Genomic DNA, 17744 nt, shown 5'->3' on the forward strand with positions numbered 1-17744 from the left:
CGCTCCATCCCGGCAGAGGGTCTTCATCCTCCACCTGGAACACGGAGTTTCTCCCGGAGCTCATTACTGATGATTCAGAGTAGTGATGAGTCGGTTATGAACGATTCCTTGATTCTGAAAGAGTCTTTAATGTGACTCAGAAGAACGATTCGTCTCAAAGAGTGATTCATTCATTTTCTACTGGACGCGCGTGAGCAAATCATCACAAAATCTCCATAGGTTATGCAGAGGAACTAAATGACTCACAAAAGATTTGCTAATTTTAATGAATGAGATTCAAAGAACCGAGTCACTAAAATGATCCGATCTTCCCATCACTTTTACAGCGCTGGCGCGTTGATCCTAGAAACTCCGCCTCTCTGGTAGCGTCCGCGTCCCTGATTGGTGCATCAATTTCTCCCCTACGGACCAATCAATAGAGACCAAAAAAGACGGTCATGTTACAAAACCACGCCCCGTTTCCATGGAAACCAGTACACAAACAATCTCTTTTTCTGGCGACAGGACAATCAAGACTGCTTGTGGATATTTTTCAAAATATTTAATAAATGCACACATTATATACAAAAAGTTTAAAGATGCAGGACACCAACACAAACAAGTAAGTTTCTATTACTGTTTTTACTTTATTTATACTGATTATTTTCCTGTAATATCACATTCCCAATGTATTATATATACTGTAGAATTGTCTGTCATGTGATTTGATTACATTTTGTTGATATTAGAACAAAGAGAGCTGCATCAGACATGCCACCACCCAGTGCTGCTAAAAAGCCTCGACTTGATGCTGCAGCTCACAAAAACACAAAACAATCCCTCATCAGTAGTGCATTAAAAACACTGCAGCATTCCTGCTATGATGTTTTATCACCAAGCTGCATTGATGCACTACTTCAAGGGAAATTTGAACTTCCTTCTTTGACAGATGAAGAAAAATCTGTCATTTCCAAGTTTTGTGAGAACGAGGTCAGTGATTATCTTCTGTTTTATTTAGTGTGCATTCAATTCACACATGCAATTCTATAGCTCTGGATTTGAGTTTTCTCATTTTTAATAGTCAATCCATAATTAACTGGTCCTGATGTTCTGAAATTGAACAGTAGATATGATTTGTCATGTAAAAATGTTTGCTCCAGGTTTTGGTTTATTCAAATTCTAGTAGTTTTTCTAAACCTAATCTACAGTCAAGTCTTAACTCCCTCATATTTGTTTCAAATACATGACTTGAATACATGTTTGATTTAGATCTTTTTCTTCCGTCTCATTTAGACGTTGGCAGAGACGTTTCTGAAAGCGGTTTTGGAGAAGATCAAGGCGGAGAAAGAGTCTATGGGACATGAACTCCTTCAGTCTCTCTGTAGGGTTTATGTGGGCTTGTGTCAAAAGAGAGGAGACTCTCATAAAGCACATGCCCTCGCCTACAGATTTCTCAAAGAAGGTGAGATTATATTGACATTTCATTATATATTTACTAAAAATGATCCGGACAGTGATATAAAGAAGCCACTTGTGTTCTGTTTTTGGTTTTGTATTTCTTCCTATAAAGTGTATTTTAAATCTGTGGTATCATTTTGTTTTCTTTGCAGACTTTTTTGAAGCCTCAAAACTAATAATGGTCATGGTGACAGCATGGCCAAGTGTTTTCTCCTGTAACAGCCCTTTATGCAGAGCCATTCACATCGTGTCCAAAATGAAGGCATACGGCAAGATTTATTACTTGCTCAGCAAATTTCTGCACTGGGATACAGTAAGTAGCTGATTCTCATCACAACTGTCACCAGAATAATCATTAAATATCGCTTTTCAACTGGAATTTTCAAGTGTTTTACTGCAATCTTAATCTACTTTTAATGTCCAATGTCCATGTGATCTATGGAGCAAATTCATTATAAATCCATGTTGAATTTAATCAATAAGTATTTCATTTTTTTCTTAAAAAATTCAAGCAAAAAGTGTTACAGGACATCACTATTGTAGTCTTTTTTTTATTAGTGTGAGTAAACGCTGATAATGAGCAGCAAAGAAACTGAACTTAACTCCAGCGTTAATGTCGCTGTTTATGACAAAATGATCAGATCAGTGCAATAAACATGCAGTCAAAACAATCTGTGTTTCATAATATACTAATAAAGGAAGTGATATAGAACCATGTGACACTGTGCTCAATACTGAATAAACAAACTAAATCTGTGCCTCAAATTACATACTCATGTACTATTCTAGAGCAGTATTTACCCCTGCTACTGTCTGATACATAAACCCTTTAGTAACGTGTGGTCTTTTGCATGTGTTTTAAAATCTTGGAGTCATTTGGAGGTCATTTTCTAGGACTCCTCCTCACATAAGAGTAATAAATGGAGGTTATAAAAAGAGCAGAATGCACAGTTAGAGCTCGACCTCAGTATTTCAATCATCTGCACTTGTGATTGGTTGTGACCTTTCAGTTATGATCATATTATTGTAAACATTGTTTCATTGATCTGGTTTTTAAAGAAATGATGTATTTTTCTGCCAGGAGCCTCCAGGAAACATCTGCAGCACCATCACCAGCACACTGAAGGCTCTTCTGAAAGACAAAAATCTGACTTTCCAGAAGAGCAGTTGGTATGGTGATGATCTCTGTCCTGCTGCCTGGGACTACGTCTTCAGCCTGGACCTTCTCTGTGCACAACTGGGCTGGATTTGGACCGACTCCCATGTTATTCGGTACTGAATGTGAAACTGCTTCAACGTGTTTAATTCTCATCTTTCTAGTTTATTAAACATTAGATAAATTGCAAACTGGCAAATGTGAGACTCATATGAGACAGTGTATTTAATATGTCCAATTTTTTATTCATCAGAAAAAGTGTGTGGCTCATTTTGAATACGTGGCTGAAACAAACACAAACAGAGGAAACGAAGTACAGAAACGTCTCTGTAGCAGCAATATTCAGGCTACTTGGTAAGTTTCCTGTAAATCCTGTTTTAGAGCATTATCTCACATTATTTCTGGATTCTTCTGTTTTTCACTCATGTTCTTTGTCTATCTCAAACAGGGCGACTTGGCCAAAATGGCCTTAAGGAGAACGTGGCAGCATCAGTGGAGGATCTAACAAAAAGCATCACTGAGTTCAGGGGACAAAAAGGTATCACTAAAGGATCAATTAAACACGTCCTTAATCAATCTTTATCTTTATTCTCTGATTTTTAGTTCTCTATCAACAGGAAAGTGTTTCAGCAAGTCCTAATTTTATGATGGATTTTGTGTGCAGATTTGCCGTGGGAGGTGCAGCTCGCAGTGGTTTATGCCACTCATGATCTGGCACCCAGCAGCCCCAAAGTCGCTCTGAACGCTTTAGAATCGTGGAAGAAAGACCTCACAAAGCCCGTTCCTCCAGCCGTCCCCAAGTGCCTGAAGCAGATCAGATTTCTTTCTTCTCACCTAAAGACCCAAAAAATTATTACAATAAATAATGTTTAATAGATATTATAATTGTTTTTTATATTTTTGTACATAAATAAATAAAACACATAATAGATCTGCACAGTGTTATTGATTGTCTCTTTACAGTTTCGGGTCGTGCGTTTCACACCCAATCATCTGCCTTCAGTCCCAATCATCCTCTTACGAACATCAACATGATGCCACAGCTGTAGAAACCATCATTATTATACAGCATATAATACATGCAGTATAACAGAGCACATACAGATTCTTGTACATTTTCCCTGCATTACAGTTTTCCTGGTGTTTTGAAATTAAGTCAAATTGTGTGTTTTTGTTCAGATTCTACAAAGAAAATGCAAAAGTATAAAAAGCTCATGAAAAAGCTTAACTGTTGTGATCTGTTTGGGTTGACCTTTATATAATGTCCTTTATACTGAAAAAACCTTCAAAATGAGCGTGTAAATAAACATGTTAACCCAAATTCATTTTAACAGCACTAATATTATTAATGCACAATTAATGCAGCACACATTTCTTCATTTTTATTAAAAATTAAAAACCTTTAACGCAACACATTTATTCACAACGTCCTTTCCTTTACTCAGATATTGTTATATTTTTATCATGCCCCAACAAACACAATTTTTGGAGAGGTTTTCCATACAAACTACGATGCTCTTGGGGTCTTTTCTGATCAGGGAAGAATCACACAGCACACAGAATGACGCATATGTTCTTATTCAGTTTAATGCAGATAACAGACAAGCATATATTCACACTGGAAAAAACCTGACCTAAAACTGTTCCTGATTGGGTAAGAAGACATAGTAACCAGAGATATGTGAGCCCTCACAAAGACATTCCGTGTACCTTACATACCCACATTGTAAAAATCCTATAGACACTGAACAGACAACATAAGAATGTGTTTAGAGAACCAGTGTGAGGTTTATCTTAATACTAACAGATATGAAAAAATGTAAAGATCCCAGGTGAAAATGTTTTTTTCATTACTAAACATTTGTTTTATTGATGCGTTAAGTCTCAAATCAAGGACCAGAATCCGCCAATTAAAAGCATCCGTAAGGAAACAGCAAAAGTTCAGATTGGTGTCATGATAATTTACGTACAGGGGAAGCTTGTATTGTGAGTAACATGATTTACAAATACTTTACAGGAGGAGCAAAAACTTTTTTTTATTGAATGCATTACGAGCAATAACTTGCATTGTGAACATCGAGCATCACGCTAACAACATGCAAACGGCTCGCGCTCAACTACTCAGCTTTCCTTTTCCCAAAAGTCTTGGGGATCATCAAGATGTTTTCTGGCAAAAAGTGAGACGAGCCTTTACCGTCATTTTGCTTAGCAGTTTTCGTCTTGGAAAAAACATTTTTGCCAGGTCTCTTTCTCATGGTGGAGTCATGAACACTGACCTTAACTGAGGCAAGTGAGGCTGCAGTTCTTTGGATGTTGTTGTGGGGTCTTTTGTGACCTCTTGGATGAGTGGTCTCTGTGCTCTTGGGGTAATTTTGGTCAGCCGGCCACTCCTGGGAAGGTTCTCCACTGTTCCATGTTTTTGCCATGTGTGAATAATTTCTCTCACTGTGGTTCACTGGAGTCCCAAAGCTTTAGAAATGTCTTTATAACCTTTTCCAGACTGATAAATCGCCATTACTTTCTCATTTGTTTCTGAATTTATTTGGATCTCAGCATGATGTGTAGCTTTTGAGGATCTTTTGGTCGACTTCACTTTGTCAGGCAGGTCCTAATTAAGAGATTTCTTGATTGCTAACAGGTGTGGCAGTAATCAGGCCTGTGTGTGGTGAGAGAAATTGAAATATTACACACAGGGCCATGTTGTTTTGGGTTTTGTTTTCCCTCAATAATAAAAAAATATTTTTAAAACTGCATGTTGTGTTCATTTGTGTATCGTTTACTAATATTTAAATTAGTTTGATGATGTGAAACATTAAAGTAAGAAAAAAATAAGAAATCATTAAGGGGCAAACACTTTTTCACACCACTATATATATATATATATATATATATATATATATATATATATATATATATATATATATATATATATATATATATATATATATATAAAATTCAATTCAATTCATTTTTATTTGTATAGCGCTTTTAACAATGAACATTGTCTCAAAGCAGCTTTACACAGATAATGCGGTGATTAAAAATGAATATGTTCTTTATGAGTAAGTTTGTCCCTGATGAGCGAGCCGGCGGCGACTGTGGCAAGGAAAAACTCCCCGAGATGGCATAAGGAAGAAACCTTGAGAGGAACCAGACTCAAGAGGGAACCCATCCTCATCTGGGTTACACCAAAAGTCCATTTGTGGCAGGTTTACAATGTTGCGGGGTGCAGTGATGATGATCAGAAGCGAACTGTATTCCTAAATCAGTGTAGGGGACTGTTTACATTAACTACAGTCCAATCCATCCTCAAAGCTCCCGTTCTTACTCCGGAATTTCATGGAACCACCCAAGGTGTTGATGACAAACCTACCCCAGCTGCACAGAGTGCCTCCAGTCAAAGAGAACACTATCCAGAGGCAGGCCTGGACGAAGTGGGAAGATCCCCGGAGGGGAGAAGGGCAGGAACAGTGGTCACTGGAGCCTCAGGAGCATGTTTAACTCGACCGAGAGAGAGAGAGAGAGAGAGAGAGAGAGAGAGAGAGAGAGAGAGAAGAGAGAGAGAGAGAGAGAGAGAGAGAGAGAGAGAGAGAGAGAGAGAGAGAGAGAGAGAGAGAGAGAGGGTGACAGGAAGAGAAGGATATGGATTATTAAGTGTACCTATTGTTGTATGAGAGTTAAAGTCACTGTGCAGTTTGGACTCCGGCAAGACTCGCTATGGCAGCATAACTAAAAGGGAGACCCAGAAGGCAACACAGACATGAGGATCTCTGGGATAAGAGACAACCCACCACACCACCATCAACAAACCTGAGTGAACGTGTGAATGTGAGGGGACGACAGCATACAAATATCCCAGTTCACCAAACACTCTATATCCATGATCCCTCCAGATCTGCGCCTTTACCTAAGAAAAAAATCTACTGATTAAAGGCTTTACTAAATAAATATGTTTTCAACCTCAACCTAAACACTGAGACTGTGTCTGAGTCCCGAACACTGATTGGAAGGCTGTTCCATTCATGTGGGGGTTTATAAGAGAAAGATCTGCCCCCTGCTGTAGTCTTCATTATTTGAGGAACCAACAGATAGCCAGCACCTTTTGATCTAAGTAGGCGTGGAGGATCATACTGGTACAGAAGTTCACTCAGATACTGCGGTGCGAGACCGTTAAATGCTTTATACGTCAGTAGTAGTATTTTATAATCAATGTGAGATTTGATTGGGAGCAGTGTAGACGATTAATACAGGGGTGATGTGATCATATTTCCTAGTTCTAGTGAGGACTCTTGCTGCTGCATTCTGAACTAACTGAAGCTTATTTCTGCACTTACTCACACACCCAGACAGTAAAGCGTTACAGTAGTCTAATCTAGAAGTAACAAAAGCATCAACTAGTTTTTCTGCATCCTGTAACGACATCATATTTCAAATTTTAGCAATATTTCTAAGGTGAAAGAAGGCGATCCTGGTAATATTATTCACGTGAGCCTCAAAGGAAAGACTCGGGTCAATAATCACACCAAGGTCTTTGACAGCCGTACACGCTGAAACAGAAACACCATCCAGAGATGCTACGTAATCGGAAAGTTTGCTTCTAGCTGCATGTGGTCCTAGTAAAAGTACTTCCGTCTTATCTGAGTTGAGCAGAAGAAAGAATATATGTATATATGTATATATGTATATATATATATATATATATATATATATATATATATATATATATATATATATATATATATATATGATAAGAGGATGAGGAGAAACTAATAATGGAGCTACCAACAGGCCAACAGCAACTACCGACATACATGACACACACACACACACACACACACACACACACACACACACACACCAATATCTCAAAAACCCAAGGTGAATGAGAAAGATCTCAAAGTGACCTACCTAGTAGCTGAACTCGTAGCCTAATCAAAAAAAGCCCCACACTGAGGCAGAGACATTAATGCCCCCCGCCTGCAAAGCCGCTGTGAACAAGATGCTCGGCCCTGACGCAGTTAAAGAAATAGCTAAAATTCCTCTCAGATTACACAATTACCAGACATATTGATGAAACTGAAAACAGAGAGACACTGAGAGCTGCTGAGTGAAAGCTTTGTAAGTGTGTGTTGAGTACATGTGTATTATCTAGCAAATCTAAGTTCCTTACCATCTCTCTCTCTCTCTCTCTCTCTCTCTCTCTCTCTCTCTCTCTCTCTCAGGATACCCAGAAGGACAAATGAAATGGGAGATGCTCCCAGAATAAACAGAATTGATGTTGATGCCATCAGGCACAATAATATTATTGGACCTCCGCAGAATCCAAACCGAAGTAAGTTTCTCTTTAAAGCAGATGCTGTTACAGAACCATTGTGAACGAGTGTGTGAGCAAGTGTGTGAGCGAGTGTGTAAATGAGTGTGTGAGCGAGTGTGTGAATGAGTGTGTGAACAAGTGTGTGAATGAACATGTTAGAGATCACACAGTATGTGCCTTATCTTCCTTTGTAGTTATTGTTGTTCCTGTCAGGATCATTCGGAACAGACTTTAGAGTCCAGACACATGTACTGTAAGTATCTCCTCAAAAGCACATGCTGTTACAGAACCTCACTGTGAACGAGTGTGTGAACGAGTGTGTTAGATCTCATTCAGCTAATGAACATGTAATCGTGTATCATTTCATCACGTGTGAATTTGGACGTTTGATTCTTTCGTGTGAAATGCTGCTTTTGTCTAAGTTACAGATGTTACATGTTTGTTTCACATGAAAATACAGTGAGCTGATATGTGAATAATGATGTGGCTGCATTCTGAACACTTGGTGCTTCTTGTTCCTGCTGTTAAAATGTGTGACGTATTTCTTGTTGTTTTTTAGATTCTTTATATGAGGTGTATGGTTCAACCACCTCCAAACCTTCACCATCGCCTAAAGATGAAATGACACAAAATAATTTCTCACATTTTTTAAATCAGATTTTAAAACAACAACAACAATAAACATAAACCCTGTGTCTCTGTTTGTATTACTCCCCATTCTACTGGACCCACTGCATGGAGTTTACTGGGTGGCGCCTGGAACTTCAGATCCCGGAAGATGCACAGGCTAAAACTCAGACAGACAGACACACACACACACACACACGCACATGCACACACACATACACACACACACTTACGCACAGAAACCCTCACCACCACCTATAGCTCAAACCACATAAAGAAAATAATCTCCTAAAATGTTTAATCAGATTTAATAATAATAACAAAAATACAAATAAACCCTGTGCCTCTTTCGCTAATATATACATCATTTTGAAATATTATTTGTACCTTTTGTGTGTTTGCATCTATTATATTTTATTATTTGACATTTTCGTAGATTTTCCTTTAATTTAAATTAAATGTTTTATTGTTCATGTAACAGTGACTTGTGAATTATTCTGTTTACCCGCAGCGTCTTCTGTGTTGCCTGTCCAGAGTAAAAAACAACCCTATGTATTCACAATTCACGTTTCAGTGGCACGTCAAATAATGTCACAGTTAAAGTATGTTTGAACCAATGATATTTGCATGGGAGGATCATGGGAATATCTTTTGGGTTCAAACAAAGACAACTACAGCCATTTGTTGGTCAAAATACCACCATAAAGGATGCTTACCACAGTGAGACTAAACCATTATTTACTCATGTATGAATCCTAATTACACCAACAATCAGGGACTTCAAAAGCGGAAAATGTCAGAGCCTGCAACGTGACCATCAGACTTAATTTGTCATTACAACCGTGATGAGAAAAATGCAAAGCCAACTCTGTGCCATGAGGTGGGTTCACATAGCAACTCGGACCTCGTGGCGTACGGTAGCACGTCTGACTCCAAATCAGAAGGTTGCGTGTTCAAATCACGTCGTGGTTGCAGGGCTCTTGCTTTTTGGCCTCTTTTAGCAGCTGCTCGATCTGTGATTGTCTAATGTGGAGACTGAATTTGTCCAAAGTGGAGTCTGTCTCATCAAATTAACGTTAGTACATTATGATGATGATTATGATCAGTGTCTTCACATAGATCAGGGGTATTAAACTCAGATATATAAATGTTTTATGACGTACACATTTTTTTCTAATGAACTTCAGCATCTTTGGATGATGTAAAGCCCAAAGTGTGTTGTTTCAAAAGAGATGTAAATTGTGTATGTAGCACACTGTTGTCAGGAACTTTTACCATTGAAAGTCAGGAAGGTCATTTTCAGCTGTGAGGCCCAAAAGTGGGGCTGAAACCGAACAGGGTTCAAGAAACCGGGTTTATTTTCATATAAGTAACAGTATTTAGTTCAGTAAACTTAAGTTGATTTAAAGGAGAATTCAGTGTTGTTTAGTTCAGTAAAGTCTTCATTTAATCCAAAACTATTCGATTCATTAAGTTCAATTATCCTCAAATTAATATTTTTACATTCAATAAAAACAAATCATCCAGTTTTCATTGATGTTTATTTAGTGAATAATGCATTTAATAAACAAATGGTTTCAACCTTATAGTTGAGGGGAAAAAGAAGATAAAAATGCACCAGTTGTTGAAAACAAAACCAATATAGAAACATTTCTTCCAGCTCATAAATCCTATAAAACATGCAGCATTAAACATGAACTTCCAGCAGATGAACATCTCATAATACTGTCTGGAAGTGAGAAATGTACAGGTTGTTTTTACTCCATACACATGAACTTACTTTGATCAGAAACACAATCATACTCCAAATCAATTAATCAATAAAGTCAATAAAAGAATCCCAAACTGCTGTGTGTCTTGTCCTCTCTATTAATGACGTCATTAGAGCTCCACTACTTCTAATTACCTGCTGTGACAGTGAGCTCTAATACACATCACACTGCCACCTACTGGTCATTTAAGATTCTGCAACATTCATAGAGTCACTCCGGTCAACTTCCGGTTCTCAACTCGGATTCACTCGCTTTATACACAGTTTACAGCCGTTTTTATCTTATTTATGACTGTAATATCGCTCTTCTCTCAGGAACAACAGAAAAGCTGTAAAAACATTATATTTTATCCGCTTTTTACCTCTGTAATGTGCGCATGCGCATAGTCCGGTTAAGAGAGACCGGGTTACGTCACAGACGGAGGGCGGGGCATCTCCCTGTGACGTCACAGTAAGGCAACGTCTATCATTGGTAACGCGTCTCTGTTTCTCTCATTTCCAAGGTTTTTGCATGTGAGTAAAGAGGCATAAACATGGAGCTCTTCAGAAGGTTGAGAAAGTTTTTTCAAAGCAGAAGAACAAAGAAAACTAAGCAGATTGCTGAAATGAAGGAGAAGCTGGAACTCATGGAGAAAGTAGTAGAAGACTTGGATGCATTTTCTCTTCTAATGATAGAGAAGTTAACAGAAGAGAAAGAAGAGAAAGCCGTTCTGCTACAGACGGTGCAAAAGTTGAAGGCTACTTTGGCTTCTGAGCGAAAGCAGCAGGAACAGGTCATAACTGAGAGAAGCCAGAGCTGGACGAGAGAACAACAACAACTGGAGGAACGTGTTGCTCAGCTTGAGTTTGTTTTGGAACAGACCACCATGGAGCTCCAGTCTTCCCTGGAAATCAATAAGGAACTGGAGAAAACTGTAGACTGTGAGAAAGAGACCTGGAACAGAGAACAAGAGAAAGTGGAGGAACATGTTGCTCAGCTCGAGGTCACTTTAGAACAGACCACAATGGAGCTCCAGTCTTCCCTGAAAATCCATGAGGAACTGGAGCAAACTGTAGAATGTGAGAGAGAGAGCTGGAGGAGAGAACAAAAACAACTGGAGGAACATGTTGCTCAGCTTGAGGTCACGTTGGAACAGACCACCAAGAAGAAAACTGTAGAATGTGAGAGAGAGAGCTGGACGAGAGAACAAAATAATTTAGAGGAACATGTTGCTCAGCTTGAGGTCACTTTGGAACAGACCACCATGGAGCTCCAGGATACTCAGAATCACTGTGAAAAAGTAAAAAATAGTGCAGAGCAGGAGAGCGATCATTTGATCAGAGACAAAGAGCGACTGGAGGAACGTGTTGATCAGTTTGAGCCCACGTTGGATTTTGAGGAAAAACAAGAGGACGAAAGAGAGAAAACTAAACTTGACATAGAGGAGAGGAACAACTTACAGCTTCAGACCAACAGGGGGCTCCAGGATACCCAGAATCTCTGTGAGGAAGAAAAGAAGACTTCAGAGAATAAAACAGATCATTATATGAGAGTCCGAGAGCGATGGGAGGAAATTGTTGCTCAGCTGAGACAAGAAAACATTCAAAAGAAAATGAGAAATAGAAAAAGAAGAAGCCGACAAGAGAAACAGAGAGTCTGAACATGCCTTTTTCCTCTTTATGTTTCTCTTATGGCTATTTATGATAGTTTTACACTTATAGTCAATAGTATAAAGCTGAGTGTAAAGCTATTGTATCTTGTAGATCGTCTCGTCTTTTGATAATTTTTTATTTCTGTTTTGTCAAATCTTTTTTTTATCTTTTTTTTAATTTTGGTTTTAATCTTTTACTACAAAGAGTCACAATAAACACTATTAACAACCATGATTTTTGTCTTCCTTACAAACGCCGTATGACCTCCTCATGGATTCTTCCACTAAGTTTATATTCCTCTTATGGGGCAGGGGGCTGTGGCTCGGGGTCATAATGCTGAGGGGGAGGGAGGTCAGGAGGGAGAGGGAAACTGGTCCTCAGTGCCACATTGTGCAAAACACCACACACCCTGATAATCTTACACACTTTTTCCGGGTGGTATAGAAATCTTCCATCTGAGACATCCAGAGCTCCACATCTGCATTTAAGGAGGTGAGGAGCATCTGGGGGGTGAAGCCTCTGTCACCTGTCATATTATAAACTACTTCAGAACAATGTTTACAATTTCTACATGTTGTTAAAGTCACCAAGAAGCCAGTCATCACGTCCTGCAGCTGCCTGTAGTCTGTTCCCTACACTGCTATGTGTCAGGATAAAGGAATCATGTGCTGAAGCAGGTCAGTGTGCCACAGTGAAGGGAAACCTGATGTATCGACTACCAACCTTAATAATAACATCCAAAATGACAAGAGTCCCTGGAGACTCTTTTTCTACTTAATCTTCCATTGGCACCGCAGCATTTATGATTTATTCCAGCTCATTATGGAAAGATAAAATAAACTGATATTTGGTCCTGTGCCATGAACATAAAAGCAATAAGAGCTACAGAAAAGCTCCTGCTTCCCTCTGTAGCGGGTATTTAAATCCCATTTAAAATGCTTTCAGTGGTTCTACATTCTGTTTCTATGAAGTGTTTTCACAGTTTGCATGTTAATTAGCTGTATGGTGCATTTAAGTGCATGTGAATTATGTGAATTTATGAACCACATCTGGCTGGAAAAGACAAGTGTCCAAATACTTTTGACCACGCACTGTGTATCAGCTGAAAAGCAGCAGCTTCGGATCAGTCGCGTTTCCACTGGGATTCAACTCTGAAAGATCACTTTTGATTTGTATTATATGAAATATTTTATATTATATATTTGATATTATTTGGTTGGACTTTTCTTTCCTCAGCATCACTTGGATCTTCCTCCTGTAGCTCCGAGAGACGCCGTGTTCCAGGTGGAGGATGAAGACCCTCTGCCGGGATGAAACGAACTGTACGACCCCTGGAACGGTGAGTTTCTGAGGTTTATGGATTTTATTCTCTTAAAAACACAGAGTTTATCATTTATTATAATTATAATTATTATTAACCATCGGTATTGGAGTGAAGAGGGGAAAAGCGATGTTCCCCATTTTGTGTTTACTCCTGATCATTAGTATAAAGATCACAGACTTGCAGGAAAAAGTGGATACATTTGTCTAAAATAAATAAATAAAGAATGATAATAAAGAGTGATAATATTTCCATAAATGTTGCAGTGAGCAGAAATGGACCTTTCGGCTAATGGTGTAGGAGACATCATCATTAGCCTCATGCTAGCCGGGTTTGCTAGCGCTGCTTTTGTGTTTATTTTATTAGAAACGTCTACTTTTTGACTAAAAGATGAATAAAACTATATTTAGGTAAATAAGATAACATAAGTTACATTAGTACATAAGTTTACTTATAGTTCACTAAAAATCTGTGTAGTGTATGACTGAGTTGTTCCTCTGTGTGCTTCAGTAACTGCTGTTAAACTGAGAGGAAAGAAAAATGGGTTCAGTTCAGCAGAAATGAACTGATAAACAGTGTTAGGAAAAGACAAAGTGTTCAAATATTTACTCAAATATAAATTGTGATAACTTGTTAAAATGTTTTTAATGGTTTAATAGAGGATTTATTCAGGTTTAAACACACAAGCTGGTGGTGAAGGTAATATTGATTATAGATTCCTTTTACGAGACGCGTCTCACTGTGTGTTTGTCTCTTCAGACACAGGAAGACGGAGACAGGACACGGCATCAGTATCCTCCAAGCAGCTCGTCCCCTTTGAGGACTCAGTCTCCTCCAAGCAGCTCGTCCCCTGTGAGGACTCGGTCTCCTCCAAGCAGCTCGTCCCCTGTGAGGACTCGGTCTCCCCCAAGCAGCTCGTCCCCTGTGAGGACTCGGTCTCCTCCAAGCAGCTCGTCCCCTGTGAGGACTCGGCCTCCTTCAAGCAGCTCGTCCCCTGTGAGGACTCAGTCTCCTCCGAACAGCTCGTCTCCTACCAGTCATGAGCCTCACATGAAGATGAAAATAGAGCACATAGTGTTTGAACAGCTTTATGTTATAGGTTACAGATGGATTTCTGTCCAACACCAGGGGATCAGGAGGAGAAGGAAAAAGATGAGATCAAGAGGAAGAAGATGAAGAGATGATGTTATGGACTCATCTCTCTGAGCAACAGTTTTAAGTCTCATCTCACTCGTTCCTGTTCAGTATCTCACCTCAGGACTGGGGATATCAAAGATTCCTGTAGATGATGTGTTGTGTATACAGTAGAACATCAGCTGTAGGAGAACCAGGGAATAATTGACCAAACAAGGATTTAAATATCAAGATTTAGCAGAAAGGAGGAAGTTGTTTCTGCTGTGAACTGATCAAATGTTACACTAGGGCACTTTGTATTTGTGGAAGTGGTGTTACGAATCTCACGTGTAAACATTTAAATTGTTTTTATGCCTCGTTAGTCTTAAAACTAACATTTATAGAACTGACTAAAAGAAAGTTTTTTTTTTTTTTCATGGATCACCTCATATCAGTGTTACATTCATTGTGTGTGTATAATGATGGCATGTCAGCTATAAGGGTGATGAAGGAAAAGTCAAATCTAAATGAAGTTTGTCACTTTTTTGTTTCTTGTCATTATTTGTTGTCCTCCCCATGTGCTGCTGTACACAGGTGAACAGAGACGTCCATTCCACACCAAACTTTTTACAGAAATCACCAAATCTTGATTTTATTACTGCTGAGATGATTTTATAGGAGTTTAGTTTCTTATTTTAATACCGATATAAAAATCCCATACATATTATGGTGTAGTCGTGGACCAGTTGAAAAAACACTAAGTGCTTGTAAAAAGACTGGCAGCAGATCAAAATCAATCAAATCTTTCATTAATGTTTTTTCTTTTTTAAATAAATTTTTGGACTTGAATGTATTCGATAAAAAATATGTATTACAGTTAATTTACCTTGTGATTAATTTACCAGATTATTTTATTCTTATGATAATTTCTTACTTACAAACGTCTTGATAAGTAGATTATAATTAAAAGATAAACAGAGACTATAAATACTACCATGTGTTTAAGTAAAACATCTGTTTGTGTTCAGAGAAGGTAAGTATAATGAATAATCTAAGGGAAATTAAATAAAGTCTTGTTAAAAGTGCAGTGTTGTCAGGAAACAGAAGGAAGTGAGGCCAGGTAGCATGAATGAATGATTTATTTTCTAATAGCTCATAACACACATCTGACACGCGCTAATCACGTGTTCTCTCATTCTCTATTTTCAATGCACTTCTACTCCCCCTAATGGTCACTTTAAATATAACAACAACAGGTCCCCATATGCAGTACAAACTAATTACACCTCAAATTAAACCCCATAATTTTTTATCAAAATCACATTCCAAACTGCAAACACGTGTTTTCTAATAAATAATATAATTCTAAATATTTTAATACCCTACTGTGTCTAAACAAAGGAGCGCTATAGGAACTCGTGTAGGGTTTACAATCACACACCACTTCGCTTGTCTTTACACCACCCGTTTTCAGCTTCCGTGTCTGCATTTGAATCATTGAAGCCCCGCCTCTTTTGTGACGTCGGTATCTCTGATAGCGCCCTGGACTCGCTTTTATTGTCATGACAACTTTGTTGTGCTGCTGTTCAACACAAACATTTACTGACCACAGCAATGAAGCGCAAACAAACAGCTGAAATGTTTTTAATTGTTTTTAGTGATAAGCGTCAATGTTTTGAACAATCCGCTCTCCAAGACACCAAAAAAGATTTTTCAGCCAGAAAGAGCGACTTTCAGAAGAAAGAAGGAGAAATAATGACAGATAATAAGACGGGTAACAGCTTTTATTTTGTAGATAAATTTAACGTTGCCAAGTGCAGAGATAAAAAAGGCAACATCAGAAGGCCAATGAATGCCTACATGGTTTGGGCGAGGAAACAGAGGCACATCTTTTCCAAGGCCAATCCAAATAGCAGCTCTGCAGAGATCAGCATGCAGCTTGGGATTCAGTGGAACAAACTGAGTGAAGAACAGAAGAAACCCTACTACACTGAATCATGGAGGCTTAAACAGGAACACGAACAGTTGTTTCCTGGTAGGTGAACTTTCTTTATAGACAAATGGCAAAATAACAAAACAATCACATCAATTCTTGAAAATCTTGACACTTTTATTGTTTTTATGTTGCTTCTTACTCTTTAAATTCTTCTTTTCTATCATGTAGATTGGGTTTATAAACCGCTTCCAAAGAAGGGAAGGAGAAAAGGCAGTGTGCAGAGTAGTGACTCACAGAGGAGACCTGATCATCAACCAAACCACCACATAGTCATGAACATGCCAGAAGAAGTACCAGTCCATGACCTCGTGCCTGAAGTTAGTGATCAGTTCCCCGGCCTTAGCCACCAAGAACTGCTGTCTCCTAAAGACTTCTGCTTTGATCCTCCTCTTTTCCCTTCTGTTTCTGAGTCGACTTTCTGCCAGACCAAGTGAGTTAGTAAACTGCATTGGAACAGTTTCAGAAGAATGACATGCAAATGAAGTTTTACTCTGCATCTTAAATAATCGCCATAATCGCCACTCATTTACTTTAATATGCAGCTAAAATTGTGCACTTCTGTTTACAGCACCTGCTATGGGTCTGAGTGTACAAGCAGTGAGGTTCAGCTCGAGGACGAGGAGGAAATCACTTTGCTCAACAACGACATCTTTTCCATTTTAAATGAGGAATATGGCTTTTTTAACCAGTCTGAAGCCCAGAATCATACTGAAGACCCCCACAACAGCACAGAGATCCTGGATTCTGTACCAGCCTTTGATGTCGACAGCTTCGAGGATCTGTTGAAGAATCTTGAAGAGATGGAAAATGATTCAGGAATAGAGGAAGATGGTGAAATACGAACATTTCATGTACTTTAGTGTGCATGTTGTTTCACCATCTTCATTTTTTTATTTAATTTAAATAAATAAAGATTTTGAATTTCAATCATCACTAATGTCTCTTCATCACAGAGAGCATTCAATGATGGCATTTATTTTCTTGAAATCCACTTTAGTAAAGTCAGTGATGTTTGATGTCCTTAAAGAAAAGGAATTTGACAGAAACTGAAGTTGAGGTATTTTCTTGCAGCTTTAGTGCTTTGTTCATTTTGAGCTCTGAAAGCAATATAGCTGACAGTTAATGTGGGGCAGAACCTGATTCACTTAAACATCTGTACTTTATAATTAATCGCATGGTTTGGCACAAGAAAGTGGATGATCTTTCAGCAGTCATTCTGACAGGGTTAACACTGGATTCACCTCACAACACCTGAACACTACTGCTGGATGGAGCTGCGGGTGCGTGCACGAGCGGCGGTTGGTGAATGGAGGGTGGAGCCGGGGGGAAACGAGCGGTGAGAAGCAGATCTGTGGCTGATGGGACTAATCAGTGTGC

The 17744-nt window shown here is 38.7% G+C and overlaps 1 protein-coding gene and 1 long non-coding RNA gene across 2 annotated transcripts in view; both read left to right on the top strand.

Moving 5' to 3' along the window:
- Positions 1-17744, top strand: part of LOC310725688 — a 104293-nt gene that overhangs the window by 74898 nt on the left and 11651 nt on the right. The window lies entirely within an intron of this gene.
- LOC310734042 (little elongation complex subunit 1-like) lies at positions 1109-5330 on the top strand (the record flags this gene model as incomplete). The annotated part of the gene is made up of 8 exons (XM_083555635.1): positions 1109-1120; positions 1273-1441; positions 1590-1750; positions 2519-2709; positions 2847-2947; positions 3042-3131; positions 3258-4991; positions 5069-5330. The coding sequence occupies 7 exons, from the start codon at positions 1109-1111 to the stop codon at positions 3464-3466; spliced, it is 933 nt and encodes a 310-aa protein (XP_083411761.1). The 3' UTR covers positions 3467-4991; positions 5069-5330.

This window comes from Silurus aristotelis, assembly GCF_946808225.1.
Source record: "Silurus aristotelis genome assembly, chromosome: 1".
In the NCBI taxonomy this organism is placed as follows: Eukaryota; Metazoa; Chordata; class Actinopteri; order Siluriformes; family Siluridae; genus Silurus; species Silurus aristotelis.